The sequence below is a fragment of the Mustelus asterias genome, chromosome 11, assembly GCF_964213995.1.
Source record: "Mustelus asterias chromosome 11, sMusAst1.hap1.1, whole genome shotgun sequence".
In the NCBI taxonomy this organism is placed as follows: domain Eukaryota; kingdom Metazoa; phylum Chordata; class Chondrichthyes; order Carcharhiniformes; family Triakidae; genus Mustelus; species Mustelus asterias.
In genome coordinates, this window is record NC_135811.1 from 45,154,148 (window position 1) to 45,166,181 (window position 12,034).

Sequence of the window (12,034 nt, forward strand, 5' to 3'; positions counted from 1 at the left end):
CTGGGCAGTGCTCAGCATTTCATTGTCTCTCCTTCAACATGCATGGAAGGTAAAATATTTAGCTGATCAGTATGGCTTGAGATGAGTTTTTCGTTTTGGCAACATACAATAAACTCAGTCTGTTGTTGGATGTGAAATTGAAGAAAGCCAGCAGAGAGTGGGCAACAACATTTCAGTCATCCGCAACTGTAGGCTACATATTTTTATGATATTCAGTTTACTTTTGGATGGAAGCAACTATGGTTAGGTTTTCCATATGTATATTTAATATTGATTGAATAGCCACTGTCAGGAAGATTGTAAATAGTTTGAGGCTTCCACACAGTCTTGTTTGACCACAGTCCATATTTTGAAGACCTCTGTTTCAGATCTCCTGCTCAAAACCGTTGTAGTCATATTATCATGAAGCAGCTGCAGAATTGTGATGAAGTTTCTTGAGCATCCAAATATTTGAAGGAGAATCTATAAATCCTTGTAATTACTAAGCCAAATGATTTGGTTAGGTCAATGAATTAAATTCCAAGTTCCTGGTGCTGTTCTCAACATTTACCTTTGCCTGCCAATAAAGAACATGTCGGAGGTTCCTCTGGAATGTCTAAAGCCACACTGCCTCTGGAGGATTTCCTCAACTACTGGAAGTAGGCAATTCAGGATTTTCCAGCTGTGGACAAGAGGGAAATACTTTCATGGTTTCCACAGCATGATTTATTTTCCTCCTTGAAGATGGTTACAATTGTCATATTCTTGAAGTTTGTGGGGGAGCTTTCTTTTCTCATAAATATATAGGAAATGTTCATGGAGCTTTCATGTGAGCAAATGTCCACCAGCTTTGAAGACCTCAACTGAAAATCCTTAGGTTTGCAGGCTTTATCTGTTTTGCATAAACCAACAGTAACAGAAACACGCAATGAATTAGAAATTTTCTTCCATGACAACTATCCTAAAGTTTTACCAAACATTAAAATGTACCCTCTTTGACACAGTGATCCATGGACAGCCCTGTACTCTAAATGATAGACCACTAGTCCACCATAATGCTTCATGGTATGCAGAGATTAAACACATGGGAGGGGCTGAAAGAAAATCGGGATTCTAAAAAGTGGTTATAGCAAAGTGCTTGCAATGTGTCACTTCAGAACCTCTGCTCTGCTGGCAGAAGTGAATGCTCGGATATAGTGCTGTTTTGGTCCTGGAATATTAATTGTTATTTTCTTTTTAGGAGTTGTTGGGTGTGTTTTGCTACTGACGAAGATGATCGGACAGCAGAATGGGTGCGGCCTTGCAGGTGCAGAGGATCCACAAAATGGGTTCACCAAGCCTGTCTACAACGATGGGTTGATGAAAAACAAAGGGGCAACAGTACAGCCAGAGTGGCATGTCCACAATGTAATGCTGAATATTTGATTGTGTTTCCAAAACTGGGTAAGATTAATACAATTTTGATCAATTATTTTACTCAGATTTTCAAGGTTTATTTGTTATTTATAAAAACACAAAATTCTGGAAATACTCAATGCGTCTTTCAGCATTTGTGGAGAGTGAAACAGTTTATGTTTTGGGTCTGTTTGTTTGTTGCCTTGTGCATCATATTCTGGCACATATCTATAATGGGAGGGGGAACAAATTTTCATCTTTAAAAATGTTTTCCCCTTTCATCAAAAAAATAAATTATAGATTCCTCCCCTTCCACTCTCAAGAATAATGAATGCATAACTTAGAGTCAGAGGTTTACAACATGGAAACAGGCCCTTCGGCCCAACTTGTCCATGCTGCCCTTTTTTTTTAAAACCCCTGAGCTAGTCCGAATTGCCCACATTTGGCCCATATCCCTCTATACCCATCTTACCCATGTAACTGTCTAAATGCTTTTTAAAAGTCAAGATTGTACCCACTCGTATTACTGCCTCTGGCAGCTTGTTCCAGACATTCACCATCTCTGTGGGGAAAAAATTACCCCCCTGCATCCTTTTGTATCTCTCACCTTAAACCTATGCCCTCTAGTTTTAGACTGCCCTACCTTTGGGAAAAGATATTGACTATCTAGCTGATCTATGCCCCTCATTACTTTATAGACCTCTATAAGATCAGCCTCCTATACTCCAGAGAAAAAAGTCTCAGTCTATCCAGCCTCTCCTTATAACTCAAACCATCAAGTCCCAGTAGCATCCTAGTAAATCTCTTCTGCGCTCTTTCTAGTTTAATGATATCCTTTCTATAATAGGGTGACCAGAACTGTACTCAGTGTTCCAAGTGTGACATTACCAATGTCTTGTACAGCTTCAACAAGATGTCCCAACTCCTGTATTCAATGAAACCAAGCATGTGTTTTTAAGTGTTTGTCCTCTAATTGGGTGAAATAGATTTAGGTGTCCAGTCAAATAGTTCATACCAATACTGCTGACCTTGCTTTGATGTGTTTGAACTGACTTTAGACTGTTGGACAATATGCAAAACACAGCGATTCCCACACTTGGGAGGGTAAAACATTCCAAAATGAAACATTGGGCAATTCATTTACATTTTATTAAACCAATGAAAAGTTGGGATAGTCAAATTATAAAACAGTAACTTTTCCATGTACTACTAATCGGAATGTTTTTAGTTCACCCTCTCCACCTCGTGCTTCGATATTTCCCACTGCTGCAGTTGCTTTATTTAACTACTTTGCTATCTAATTTACCTGATCAAGGTACTTTTGAAATTTATTGATTTGAAGTCCATCTTATTTGGTGTTGGTTTGTATCTTTCATTTTTTTCTTAAATTATGCTGCTCTATGCTGCTCTAATTTGACTCACCAGTTTGATATTTGCTAGTTCATTGAACATTCTTATCCAATTACTTTCCAACATCAATTTATAATGCCATTATTTAAGCATTCTCCCAGTTATCATGTGACTTCAGTATTTAAGGTTCCTCGTTCACAATAATGTTGTTCAATACATGACACCTAAGTATTCTTCTGTTTGTCATCAGTTTAATTCTATAATTGCACAGAAACTCCATGTTCCCAGATATATTGTTTGTAATCACTACTCTGTGATTGGCTTTATTCTTTAACTATCTGTTGTTGAACATAGAACGTAGAAAAAATACAACACAAACAGGCCCTTCGCCCTACAAGTTGCACCGGTCATGTCCCTACCTACCTAGGCTTATATATAGGCTTACCTATAACCCTCAATCCTATTAAGTCCCATGTACTCATCCAGAAGTCTCTTAAAAGACCCTATCGAGTTTGCCTCCACCACCACTGACGGCAGCCGATTCCACTCACCCACCACCCTCTGAGTGAAAAACGTACCCCTGACATCTCCTCTGTACCTACTCCCCAGCACCTTAAACCTGTGTCCTCTCGTAGCAGCCATTTCAGCCCTGGGAAAAAGCCTCCGAGAATCCACCCGATCTATACCTCTCAACATCTCTATCAGGTCACCTCTCATCCTTCGTCTCTCCAACTGCCCATGTAAATCATTTATCTTTTCTATTGATCTTGAATTCAATCTCTAACTCATCCAAACTTTCCCGTAATAAATTTAGAGAATGTGTTGAAAAGATTGGGTGATCTAAACCACCCCATTTTACTCCTCTGATGTTCATGCATTTCCATTCTTACTATTCCTTGTTGTGCAAAATGATCCTTCATCCATCTGTCCCTGCTTATATTTAGGGATCCCTGTATTGTAATATGCCATTAAGCTAGCAGCATGCCATCACTAGAAGGAAAATGGGTCATATGATGCAGTCTCAGTTCCACTTTAGGCTCTGAGCAGAGCACAGCACACACACAGCTCTACTGTGGATGGCTTCAAGTTTTCTACTTTTTGTATAGTTGGCCTCGTGTGCCTATTCTTAATAAATGAACTAAATAAATACATTTCCTGATTTGTGATCGGTGTCTTTTTACATCATTATAAAAGCACAATGACCTGGACATTAAACAAGTCTTGACTGATTTCTAACTCAGCAGGGAGCACAATTGTAGCCCCCTTACCATCTCCCCATGTGATATTAGCGAGTCATCGCAAGTTGGAAATGGAAAGTGAACTTTTCTAGACTTGTATGTTTAAATTACTCACTCGAGAAACTTCAAGTGGTGAGTTCATTTTTCATATTAACTTTGTCAAAAAATCCTTCCTGCACGTGATTACTTTCTTTGGTTGATTTTCTTGGTTTGTTTTTGATTTTCAAAAATCTACTTTGCTAACCTTTCCTAAATAATAATGTAATCAGTTGGTATGTATATTGCACTCCAATTAGTGTAACAATAGAAATGGATTTGTTGTGCTCTTTATGATGGGTTATAAATAAAAACCAACTGCAGTTTCTTCCACCCAAATACAAAGCTGTTCTTGAAATCAGTAAATACAGTTCAACATTTTGTTACTGAGGATTAATGTATAATTTTTATCCATAAATGGAGTGACAGAATAATTCCCTTAATCTGGTTATATATAGCAATTCAATGCTTGATCATTTTCTTTACAAATAACGTTAAGACTTCAGAAGCATAATATCATTCAGGAATTTAATATATGAACTCAAAATCATATATTTGACCACTCAAAAGCTTATCAAAATGAGGTGTCAAATGGATGGGTCTATTTGTTTGTATCTTACACGTTTGTTTCAAGGTGAGGTTTTTAGATCATAGTGTATTTCTTGTAAATTACTTATTACTGGCAGGTTTACTGCTGTTTTCCAAAGTTAGAAGATGTACCAGAGTTCAGGGGCATAGTTAATTATTAAATGACGTTATTTATTTTTAATTGTGTTGTTGTCATTGATTCTTCCTCAATTCGAAGACGATGTCTACTTGGTTGCGTGTTTCTTCTGTGGGTTTTCATGTGACTGAACGGGCCGATTCTTGACCTGCAGATCATTGGACATCTCGGGCTGAATGTTCCACGTGGTCATGGGATTGGAGCGCAGGATTTGCTTCCTCCTCTACTGCCACTCTGCCGTAACATTATGGTGTTTGGACTCAAAAGCATGATGCAGTTTGATGGACAAGTTGTTGCCGTTTTGGGCGATTTGATAAGTCAGCTCCTCCCAGGCAATATCAATGCTACTGCATTTCAACGAGAGTTTCAGAGTGTCTTTGAAGCTTTTTTCTTTTTTTCTTCCTGGCAGTCTGGCCATTTGAAAGTTGAAAATATTGGACCAGGTGGACTTTTCAGCCTTCTGGACACTGTCCAGTCCATCATAGGTGTCAGTTATTTTGCAATAGTTTTGAAATTCTAGTGGAGCTGTTTTCAAGAAGGACATTAGTGTCTGTTCAGCGGTACTCCTGTTGAATCCATAAGATGCACCGGAGGTGTTGCTGATGTAATTTCTCGAGCTCCTGTTTGTTGCTAAGTCCGGTCTTGCCACAGTCGGTGTTTTTAGATACTTGCAAATTAATTTTTACTATGGCTTAAATGTTGGTGATGGCAACTGCTCTGCATCCTATGACCTTTGATGACTTGTGGAGATTTTTTTGTCAAACACTTGCTGCTGTAGTTTGTAATTGATCTGGCACAGCTGAGCTGGTGTTGAATCTCCTTGTCAAAGGTGGCCTTTTGAAAGCGTTATCTGTCAAGGTATGGGAACTGCTGTACGTATTCTATTCTCCTTCAATAGATATGGGAGGTGGAATATTCAGCTGGCCAGGTCTGAGTTGATGCATGAATTTTGCTTTGGCAACATTCAAGGATAGGTTGAGTCTCTTGTATGTCAAACTGAAAAGATTGAGTGTGGCTTGTATATAAAGCAGACCGGGCAAGAACACTGCAGTCATTCTCACGTTATAGATTTTGGCAGCACGGTGGCACAGTGGTTAGCACTGCTGCCTCACAGCGCCAAGAACCCAGGTTCAATTCCGACCTCCGGTCACTCTGAAGTTCGCACATTCTCCCCGTGTCTATGTGGGTTTCCTTTGGGTGCTCCGGTTTCCTCCCACAGTCCAAAGATGTGCGGGTTAGGTTGAGTGGCAATGCTAAATTGAAGCTAGTGTCGGGATTGGCAAGGTAGATATATGGGGTTGCAGGAGTGGGGGCTGGGTGGGATTGTGATCAGTGCAGGCTTGATGGGCCAAATGGCGGCCTCCTATACTGTAGGGGTTCTAAGATCTATGTATATCTGTAGTGGTATCATAGAATCTCTACGTTGTAGAAGAAAGCCATTTGGCCCATCAAGCCTGCACGAATAACAATCCCACCCAGGCTCTATCCCTGTAAACCACGTATTTACCCTTATAATCTTCCTGACTCTAACGGGCAATTGAACATGGTCAATCAACCTAACCCGCACATCTTTAGACTGAGGGGGGAAACTGGAGCACCCAGAGAAAACCCATACAGACACTGTTTTAGTTCTCACATGAAGGTGACTCTTTTTTTAACCTCTAGGTGATTAATACTCACCAGAGGGCAGATGATCATTGAGATGAAAACTAATATCAGGTAGATTGTAAGTAATATGGAGGCTATCACACAGCCTTGCTTGACACCGATCCAGATTTTGAAGGCATCTGAGGCGTTTGAGATCTCCCATGCAAGATAATTGCAGTCATATCCTTATGAAGCAGTTGCAGGATTTAATACCAAGGTTGACTAAGGAAATTTGGCACGTCAGCTATGACTCTCTCCAACTTTTACAGATGCACCATAAAAAGCATTCTTTCTGGTTGTATCACAACTTGGTACGGCTCCTGCTCTGCCCAAGACCGCAGGGAACTACAGAAAGTCATGAATGTTGCCCAATCCATCATGCAAACCAGCCTCCCATCCATTGACTCTGTCTACACTTCCCGCTGCCTCGGCAAAGCAACCAGCATAATTAAGAACCCCATGCACCCCGGACATTCTCTCTTCCACCTTCTTCCATCAGGAAAAAGATACAAAAGCCTGAGGTCACATACCAACTGACTCAAGAACAGCTTCTTCCCTGCTGCAGTCAGACTTTTAAATGGACTTATCTTGCATTAAGTTGATCTTTCTCTACACCCTAGCTATGACTGTAACACTACATTCTGCACTCTCGTTTCCTTCTCTGAACGGTATGCTTTGTGAAGCACACAAGAAACAATACTTTTCACTATGTTAATACATGTGACAATAATAAATCAAATCAAGTCAAAACATCTGGAGAAGAACCATTAGTGGAAAATGGGGTGGCAAAAACCAGTGCAAATGCCCTCCTGTTGATGAAGTGTTCTCAGCATGGCCTCATTATAGCAAATGCCCTCTTCCACCAAAAGGACAGATACAGTACCAATGGAAGCATCCTAAATCAAAGTACTGCCACTCCTGGATTATGTCTTTGTTCAAGACAAAGATCTAAACAATATCTGTATCACTTGATTCATGGGTGGAACTGATAAATCATCTGGACAAATCATCAAATTGTTCAATTGGTGCTGAATATCAACCTAACACCACGGTATCACAAGACCCAAAAGTCCAGGAGGAGGACAATCAATGTAGTGTCTCATTCCTAAGCCCAACCTGAAGGAAATAATTACTTGTGTAATGAGATGCTGTAAGTATACATTTATGTAAGGTTATTTGCAAAACGTTTGTCATTGCATAATAGCCAGAAGGTGAAAAAATGAGTTTGTTTGTAGCAGTATTGTTCAAATCCAGTTTTTTTCCTCCTTGCTCCTTTTCTTCTCGTGAGATCCAAAAGCACTATTTCAACAATTACAGACAATATCATATCCAATCCAGATGTAAAGCAATTCTGAAATTGCTTTGCAATCCATGTTTCAGGAATCTTGTATGTTATAGATAGAGAGAGATATATTATATGTGTGTGTGTCTATTTATATATATCTCTCTGTTGGTAATTCAGATTTCAAGTATTTGGTTTGGTTGTACTTTAAAGGTCATAAAAAACCCTTATTGTTCCTGCTGTTCGAAATCAACTTTTCAGTAACATGATTTTCAAGGTTAAAAGGTGCAAAGCTTCCTTCTATAAATACCTTAATTGTGTTTGTTGCAGGCAAATCATTGTGAGACTTGTAAAGGTGATGATTGTAGTTGTTGCATTAAGTAACTTCATTGAGAATTCATGTAGTATGTGTTTTTATTAATCATTGCAATAAATGCTTTCATAATAGCAGTGCACCATTTACTAAATAGCAAAATCACATTGAAAGGTGGCGATCTTGATGGTATTTTTGAACAAAATTAGATGTCCTTTCTGATGTTTTAGTACTCAGGAAGAAATGGTATTTAAATGTTTGAGCTTTTGAGATGTAATGAACCAATTTGTATGAGATTATTGGGCTCCGTGCTCTGCTCGTTGTGTAGTCTAGACTTGATTATTCCAACACACTCCTGGTTGGCCTCACGCTTCCTTCCATAAACTGGAGGTCATCCAAAATTCTGTTGCCTGTGTCCTAACTTACACTAAGGTAATGTCACTAATTACCTGTGTTCAGAGATCGACATTGGTTAAGTAATAGCTTGATTTTCAAATCCCTCCATGTCTCTCTTTCATCTTGACTTAGAGCAATATCACTGTTGCTGGGTCAAAAACCTGGAGCTCCTTCCCTCCCAACACTGCGAGTGTACCACGTGGGCTGCAGCAGTTCCAGCAGCTGTCTTACCATCACCTTGAGTGCAATTAGGAATGGGCAATAAATACTGGCCTAACCAGTGTTGGTCACATCCCAAGAATTATTACTTTTTAAGTGATGGTAAAGGAACCACAATGTTGAATGTTCTTAGGAGAACGATCTGCCCACCCCATGGAGTTCCTCTGCTCCCAAACTTGGCCTTACCTTTCAAGCTTTCATCAGTCTTTTTTACGAAAAGGTTACTTTGAAGAGTAAATAGAGATCTTGGTTGCACGTTCAGAAACAGCATCACTGCATCACATGAAGGATCCTTGATGTGTAGGATAACATCAGATCCTTGAGGGTTGTGTTTAGTTAGGTCCTCATCACGTCTGAACTTGGTCAGCAGAAGAAACATCTCATTAGCACCATAGTCCCACCTGGTCACCGGGGAGCAATGACTTCTCTTAACTCACCCCAGGATCTCTTCAGGTTGTCAATGCTTTATGGAGGAAGTTATATGTTTGGGCCAGTTTATCCTGTGTTTTTTGAGCTCAAACAGATGCCATCTAGTGAAAAGTTTAAATAATGAGAGGGACCCGAGAGTTTGTATCCATAGTTCTTATACTATACTTTGCACAAGATGATTTTTTTTGATGTTCACGAGAACTAGTTTGAACGTCACAAAAATTCTGTTATGTCACTCTGGTTCAGTCATTTCCAAACTTATTGCTATAAGTAGATAGAAGATGAACAGTCTTTTTGAAACTTGATGTAACGTATGTTTCTCAAGTGTATTGTGAGCTTTCAAAAAAATATATAAAGAGCAGTAATGGTCTTCGAAACAATAGATTTGTGACAGTCGCAAACAAATACTGCATTTAAGTATATCATTATTACATATGTGTATGGCATTGAATTCTCTTTTTTTATATGTGAAGAGGATATTATTGATGGATTTCAAGAGGACAAAGACAGTTGGTGGTTGAGCAGACATGAAAGTAGATGAAAGTTAATGAGAGATGTGCAAAATGATACATTTTAGTAGGAAGAACGAGGAGAAGCAATAAAGGATAAAATCTGAAAGAGGGGTAGGAGCAGAGGGACCTAGGGGATGCAAGTGCACAAATGATTTAAGGTGGCAGGTTGAGAAAGTGGTTAATGAGGCATATGGGATCCTGGGCTTTATAAATAGAGACGTAGAGTGCAAAAGCAAGGAAGTTATGGTGAACCTTTATAAAACATTGATTTATCTCAACTGGAGTATTGTGTCCGATTCTGGGTACCTCATCTTAGGAAGGATATAAAGGTGAGGGAAATGGTTGAAAAAAGATTTGAGAATGATCCCAGGTATGAAGGACTTTGGGACAGATTGAAGAAGCTGAGGCTGTTCTGAGAGAAGAGAAAGTTGAGAGGAGATTTGCTAAGAGATATTCAAGATAATGAGGCATCTAGACAGAGTAGATGGAGAGAAATTATTCCTTGGCAGAAAGGTGAAGAACTGGAGGATAGTGATTTGAAGGTGAATGACCAACAAAACAAAGGTAACGTGAAGAAAACCTTTTACACAAAGGGTGGTTAAGATCTGGGATGCACTGCCAGAAAGTTTGAAGGAGGCAGATTTGGTCCTGGCATTCAGAAGGGAATTGGATAACTATCTGCAGAGAAAAAGATTTGGTGGAAGTGGCCTCCTATGTTGTAAACATTCTATGATGCTATGATCTATAATATAATTAAAGCAATTGTACATTGCACACACTTTCCATAAGTAGCTCTCTTTGTGTAACACAGTCCCCATCACTATAAACCACTATATAAGATACCGTCAAACAAAACTACAGGACATTGACTTAGTTATAAACCATTATTATTGTTCAACTGAAAACTCTGAAGGTACAGATTAGAATGAATGACTTTATTCCCCCTCAAACTATAATAATTTTTTTTGTTTAAATAAGTGTGGACCCATAATTGAATATGAAATGTGAGTTTAGCATCTCTTGATGAATAGAATGTAAGTTTTTAGTTTGATGTACCATTTGCCAATTTATAATCCAACTTTGTAGTGTCTCTGGTCATAAAGAAAAAGCTAGATTTAAAAATGGCCCTGGTTGGCAATCTTTTTCCTTTATTTCACGAGGAAACAATAATATTAATTGTTTAGCTAGATTGGAAACTGCTTTGAACTCAAAAGCATTCTGGCATATGCCACTCAATTTCTTGATTTTAAAAAACCTCTACCAATATATTTTATGTAAAAGTCTTCTCTATTATGAGCCTGTAAGGATTGCCAGTATGACCAACCGGCAGCATATCCTAATTGACTGGACCCACAAAGATATCTGTAAGCCCTGGAAACACTCCTTTAGGAATGATGATGGGAAATTGTGCTTACAGGATCTAGATCAGCAGAGAGCCAGGTGCAGAGCTGTTGCCATCTGTTGCAAGGAGACTCGAAGTTGCTATGCAGCATTAGGTAAATATTAGCTCTTCAGGCATGTTATAATACTAACGTATGCAGATGCTGCTATAGAGTGGCCACCCTTCTCGCACATATCTTGTGTAGTACCACTTCCACATCAACCATCAAACAGTGGTCAGTTGCTAGGTTACTCTGATATTTGCTTGCAGATTTATGCCTACATTTTGGCTTTGCTTTGCTTTCCCTTCATTTTACCCAGGACTTGATCATCCTCTTCCCTTTCAGCTTTGGTAGAATCTCTTGCCTAAAAATGTGAAGCTAGTCAAGACTATATAACTGTTGATCTTTTTTTGTGAAAGAAATGTGGACATTAGCTATCTTGTACATAAATCACAATTCTCTGGAGGGACATGTGGCAGCCAAAGGACATCTCAACCACAAAATGGCTTAGTCTGTTTGAGTAATTTGAAATCTTTTACTCTAAAATATTCCACCTTCTAAGAACTGAGGAAACTCATTTCAGTTCTGTGAAATATAAAATTCACAACAAGACCCAAGAGTTCACTTGCTAACCAGTCAGTGCTCATTTTTTGTGCAGTATAAATTGTTATTTCCTTTACAATTTGATATTGTTGCCAATTGTCCTGATGGGTACAGGAAAAAAAGTTTTGACAGCATGTCTTTTTTTTCAGCAACACTCAAGTTCTGTACCAGCAAACGACTGTTTATAAATATCAAATTAAAACACACAGTAATCTTGGTGGATTCAAACGTGACTCTTCTCCTCATTGCCTGATTAGATTTGGTGATTAATAAAATCACTATTTTTAAATACTAATTTTTAGTCCATGTTGAAATATTTAAGCTAATTATATGTTACAGCAATCCCTTCAGAAAGAAACAAAACATCGCAAATCAGTTTCTAGGACATATAATTTGTTTTGAAGATATAATTGCAACAAGATCTGATATTTTAATTTTGGGGCTGTAGTGAATGCTTTTTATTAGCTTGATTGATTTTGGTCCAGGTATAGTTATTTGAAATAGTATTGCTTGGCGCAACTCTGCATTT

The 12,034-nt window shown here is 38.7% G+C and overlaps 1 protein-coding gene across 4 annotated transcripts in view; it reads left to right on the forward strand.

Moving 5' to 3' along the window:
• Nucleotides 1-12,034, forward strand: part of marchf5 (membrane-associated ring finger (C3HC4) 5) — a 105,069-nt gene that overhangs the window by 48,112 nt on the left and 44,923 nt on the right. For all 4 annotated transcript variants that reach the window (XM_078223512.1, XM_078223513.1, XM_078223514.1 and 1 more), the window contains one exon: nt 1,220-1,422. In XM_078223512.1, coding sequence (XP_078079638.1) covers nt 1,220-1,422 — 203 coding nt within the window. The remainder of the gene's footprint in view (nt 1-1,219; nt 1,423-12,034) is intronic.